Raw genomic sequence first — 6,000 nt, 5'->3', positions numbered from 1 at the left:
GAAGCCAGGACTGCTGTGTAATCTGGTAAAAAGAAAATAATCAATTTACCTTGTGATTTTAACCTCTGATCCTTGGATCTAACAGTGCCAAAGTGTGTTTAAGTGCAGGCCCAGATAGGATAAAAAGTTCAGGATACAACTATTTGGTTTGGTTTGCTGTTTTATGACATGGCAGTGCAAGCAGGTTATTTACTGTGGAGATGATTGATGTAAAGTGCCTTGTCCAATGTTATTTACTGCTAAGACAACTTATGTAAAGTGCCTTGTCCAGTTCCAGACTAAGGCTGACCAGGATTACAACCCATACCTGTTTAATTTGCTATACTGAAATACCAGTTTGCCTAAAATCAACAATTAGAAATAAACTTGCTAATAGAAATTTTGCTTGTTATCAATCATCTGAGATGTTGTCTGTATGCCATTTGACAAAATATGTTAATACCAATTCAGTGGTAATAACAGGCTCAAGCTGATAAATATAACTAAGGTATGACTTGCCTCATGCAATAAAAGACACAATTAAGATTAAGCCATGAATGTAACAAGGGGATTAGTTGTCACATGTGATAATAGACACTGTTAAGACTACACTATGAATGTAACAAGGGGATTAGTTGTCACATGTGATAATAGACACCATTAAGACTACACCATGAATGTAACAAGGGGATTAGTTGTCACATGTGATAATAGACACTGTTAAGACTACACCATGAATGTAACAAGGGGATTAGTTGTCACGTGCGATAATAGACACAAATAAGACTACACGATAAAAGTAACAAGGGGATGCCTTTTCATCTGATAACAGATGCAATTAAGTCTAAACAATAAATGTAACAAGTGGATGACCTGTCACATGTGATAAGATATAATTAAGCCTACACCATAAACTCACATGGAATAAGAGCAGACAAGTTAAAATTTCACAATATCACTCTCAAGAAGTTCACCTTTCTTTGCATCATGCCATAAAATACTTAGCAATGCCACACTGCGGTACAAACTGACAGACGCAAACTCCTTAACAATCTGTGATAAACAGATTACTTGACACATTATGGGGTATCTATCAGCAAGGTCACAGCCATATGCAAAGAGTGATGTCATGCCCTTATCAATCAGTGATAAAGAGATCATATGACACATTATGGGGCACCTCTTAGCAATGACAAGTAACAATACACAATGACAGTTGCAATGCCCTTATCAGCGAGTGATAAACAGATCACTTGACACATAATGGGTATCTATTAGCAATGACAAATAACAACACACAATGACAGATGCAATGCCCTCATCAGTGAGTGATAAACAGATAACTTGACACATTATGGGGTATCTATTAGCAATGACAAATAACAACACACAATGACAGATGCAATGCCCTTATCAGTGAGTGATAAACAGATTACTTGACACATTATGGGGTATATATTAGCAATGACAAATAACAGCACACAATGACAGATGCAATGCCCTTATCAGTGAGTGATAAACAGATTACTTGACACATTATGGGGTATCTATCAGCAATGACAAATAACAACACACAATGACAGATGCAATGCCCCTATCAGTGAGTGATAAATAGATCACTTGGCACTTTATGGTGTATCTATTAGCAATGACAAATAACAATACACAATGCCCTTATCAGTGAGTGATAAACAGATCATTTCACACTTTATGGGGTATCTTTTAGCAATGACAAATAACAACACACAATGAGAGATGCAATGCCCTTATCAGTGAGTGATACACAAATCACTTGACACATTATGGGGTATCTTTAGCAATGACAAATAACAATACGCATTGACAGATGCAAGAATGAATTGTAAACTGGATTTTTTGATTCACTGAATCTATATGTCACTTCCTTCCAGAAGCTTGTGGAAATATGATTACACTCGTTATAACTGAAATACCTGTGTATGATTCTGTATATAGTATTATCACATATATATTATTATGACTATATGGTCTTAAAATATGCACAGAAAAGAGTGAGAAACAACAAGCTTTGTAAAACTCAACAATAATTTATTTCCCAAGAACACAAAGTGAAAATGTATAAAAAACAGAACTTTGGGTATTGTGAATTAAATCCCAAATAATCCTATAATTACCAACACAAGTCCTAAATATTAAAGTTCTGAATAATCTTTAGTGGTATTCCAAATAATTTCCAATGCTAATGGTATTAATGTGCCTGTAGCAGTCAGTAGTCTTCAATGTACTAATGTACCAATGGCCTTAACTGTATTGATGTGCCAACAGTCTTCTGTTGAATCACAGTAATATAATCCAAGTAGACAATGCTACATTGTCTCAGTAGGGAATCCCAAATGAAATGTTGTTGTGCGGTTTAGCGCCATTTTCAGCACATGATAGGCTATACATGGCAGCCAGTATTAATGGCGGAGGAAGAACCCGGGACAACCCCAGAAAGAACCACCGACCCACGAGAAGCTACTGGCAAGCTTTCTCACATACCCACATTGGCTGAATCCGAGACTCGAACCGCCGCAGACAGAGGTGAGATGGCTGTGATCCGTAATGAAATGTAAATAAATTCCTATGTACAGACAGATGCTACAATGTCTGAATAGGGAATCACAAATGAAATGTAAATAAATTCCTATGTACAGACAGATGCTACAATGTCTGAATAGGGAATCACAAATGAAACGTAAATAAATTCCTATGTACAGACAGATGCTACAATGTCTGAATAGGGAATCACAAATGAAACGTAAATAAATTCTTACATACAAAGTGATGCTAAAATGCCTGATATGGAATCCTAAATGAAATGTAAATAAATTCCTGAAATCCCTGGACAGGGAATCCCAAATGAAATGCAAATAAATTAATACATACTGACAGATGCTAAAATGCATGAACTGCTTTTATTTATAAAAGGATAAATTGTAACATGTATCCAAAGATATTTGGCAATCATAACAATAAAACTTCTTGTGGCAGTCTGCATGTATAGTACATATAAATTTACAGGAATACTTTTTGCATCGGTAATGTAATGTGGCCGTCTTTTACAGCTTTCACACTCTACTATGCTTGTTTGTCTAATATATGTTTCTTGAAAATGGGAAAAGTCTGCACAATCTGTATAACGTAACGATAAAGGTTTAAACGCTTTTGAAAAGCTATCAGAGAAAGTCTGTTTACATCACAGCATTTTGCAAATGTGACAAATGAAATCTTTCACATGAATCAGGGAAGATCAATTGAGCCAGCACATGTGTAATAACCCTCTGGTCCTGTGCTGTATCTCTGTGACAAGTGAACAGTATTAATATGATAGTCTCCAAAATTGTAGTCACCGAATTTCTGAAAATGAGAGAAAACAGACAAAATTAATAATTAAACAAATCTTAAGTCTTGAAAGGTAAACCTAAGCCTACCTCAAACAAGAAAAGATATCAACTCTTCCTATATGGTTAATATTAATCCATATATTTAATATTGGTATAAACCCCCAATCTGCATCAATCAGTTGTTTACATTTCTTGATCTGAAAATGTTACTGCCTCAGTAATTATCTATACAGTAAATATCTATACAGTAATTATCTATACAGTCTCTTCAGCTTCAGTAATAAACGCCATTCTGAAATAACAGCACTTTTTGTTTTGGGAGAAAACAAGTTTCTATTATAAATTACATTTCTCCAGGTAAACTTATGGATCACATTTACGTGATGAACTACTAATCCAGGATCCTATGATAATTAATTCCCCATTTCCACTCGGTGACTATCTGTATACCAAATGTAATCAGCTTACGCCAGAGTGATACATCAACTAGGTTGCTCATATTTGCCTGACGTGAAGTGATAGTCAACAAAATGCTCATATTTGCCTGATGTGAAGTGATACGCCAACTAGGATGCTCATATTTGCCTGATGTGAAGTGATATGTCAACTAGGATGCTCATATTTGCTTGATGTGAAGTAATACGTCAACTAGGATGCTCATATTTGCCTGATGTGAAGTGATACGCCAACTAGGATGCTCATATTTGCCTGATGTGAAGTGATACGTCAACTAGGATGCTCATATTTGCTTGATGTGAAGTGATACGTCAGCTAGGATGCTCATATTTGCCTGATGTGAAGTGGGCTTATGTGAAGTATGTATTCTTGAAGAAATGCAATGAAAAGTTCTTTTCTCTGTTGAATTCATCATCAGATCATATTTACATCACATGACATTAAAGATAAGTCACATGATAAAAGATAAGTCACATGATATAAAAGATAAGTCAGCTCTGGGAAAATTGAGAGATTTGCTCAAATTTGTCAGGAGTTTTGACTTCAAAATGAGAATTTTCAATGAGAATGGCAAATTTTCACTGCAGTGCATGTCTTGGACATTTTTCACTGAGGAGTCAAAGCTTGGGTAACTACGTTAGTAGTTTTTGTCTGTTTGTTTTCAAACTTTTGTGCAATTTTCAAGCATCAGAACATTATTTTGACTGAATCTGAAAAATGATCTGATATAACAGTAAATTAGTTTTCATTAGTTTCATCTAAATATTCCCTATCTATATTTTATAGTGTTTTATTTTTGACAAGAAGAAGCATGTACTTCGTCTTGTAGGGATAAATGTACGTGATTCTGGTCGGCATCCTATATAGGTGGGAAATCGTAACTAAGGGGAAGTAACAGTGTTGTATACTTCTATTTCGAGTATTTAAATTATTATTTCTTCTTTACACTTGATAATTTTTTTTGGTTTTCTTGTGCAAGTATAACTACTTTTAATCATGTAATGCAAATCTGATGTAAAAAGGAAAATGTTGGAGTATGGACGGTGACCTTTAAACAGGAGATAATGTTAGACAATGAAGTTGGTAAACAGTGTGTCCACATATATCTTGATCCACATTTGAGGCAGATTCTGCAAACATGGATTTCAATGATGTTGTATTTGTTGTCACATTTAATACACTTTTATATGTTACATGACATATAATATCATTTATGCTATTGTAGCATATTTTACAAGAAGGGCAGAATGTACATTCATCTTATCTGAACTTGATTCCAACCATTGACATTCCATCCGTCAATGAATTCTGTATGATATTTCAGTTGCTTAGACTTTGGCATTTTAGCATTGGAAGATTCCCAAGAACCACACTATGCTCTGAATGGAACAGTTGTGATCATTTGGGTTCATAGAGATAGCTCTTATCTCATATACTGATAATTTTAAAAGGCACATGTGATCCTAAGATCTCACAGAACACCCATTTATAAGAGGAGACCAAAGCTTTGGTAGTGATTTCCTTCTTTCCCTCTTTATTGGAAGCACATCTGGTATAAGTAGCAACTTTCGTAAGGTGTCAAACAAAGGTTCAAACTTAGAGGATTTGCACCAGGCAAGAACAATGAAAGACTCCCCTTATGTAACAATATATGTGACTTGGGTTGACTCAGATCAAACTTGGGCAATAAATCAGACAAATCCTCAAAACTGTCTGTGTCTGCCAAAAATCATAGACCTTAACTGCAATCAGGGCCAATTACTTTCTCCTCAAAGAGTAAGAGAAAGAAAATTTGTCTGCTGTGGTATGAAAACTCCAAAACAAAGATGCAGTTGTCCTTTTACCAGAATGAAAAGATATGGAACTTCCCATCAGATGCTTTCAAAGTGGTGGGACTTACAGATTGTGCAATAATCTACATCAGAGGTCCCAAACTCAAACCACCCATTTTTGATGGCCCAAGGGCTTTACCACCTTTGTTATCTCTCACGACACCTTGTGACGCCAATCATTATGTGGGCCACAGGATATGGCTTGGCAGGCCACATGCGGCTCACGGACCATGTGTTTGAGACCCCTGCTCTACATGTTAAAAGGCTTTAAATTCTTTCTGTGCAAGGCTCAATAGACAAGGTCCATGCATGAAAGAGAAGTCTGTCTGGGCAGGGATGGAAAATTTGCATTCTCTGTTGTTTGGACA

The 6,000-nt window shown here is 35.7% G+C and overlaps 1 protein-coding gene across 1 annotated transcript in view; it reads right to left on the bottom strand.

Annotated features, from left to right (window-relative positions):
- Positions 1 to 2,891: 2,891 nt before the first annotated feature.
- Positions 2,892 to 6,000, bottom strand: part of LOC149799366 (activating signal cointegrator 1 complex subunit 1-like) — a 34,241-nt gene continuing 31,132 nt past the window's right edge. Inside the window, exon 8 of the mRNA XM_089958691.1 lies at positions 2,892 to 3,357. Within this exon, the coding sequence (XP_089814817.1) occupies positions 3,241 to 3,357 (117 nt within the window). The 3' untranslated portion in view covers positions 2,892 to 3,240. The remainder of the gene's footprint in view (positions 3,358 to 6,000) is intronic.

Source organism: Sinohyriopsis cumingii, chromosome 5 (genome assembly GCF_028554795.1).
Source record: "Sinohyriopsis cumingii isolate HCF-2022 chromosome 5, ASM2855479v2, whole genome shotgun sequence".
In the NCBI taxonomy this organism is placed as follows: domain Eukaryota; kingdom Metazoa; phylum Mollusca; class Bivalvia; order Unionida; family Unionidae; genus Sinohyriopsis; species Sinohyriopsis cumingii.
The sequence above is the reverse complement of the archived record's forward strand: the minus strand, read 5'-3'. Positions and strand labels throughout refer to the sequence as shown.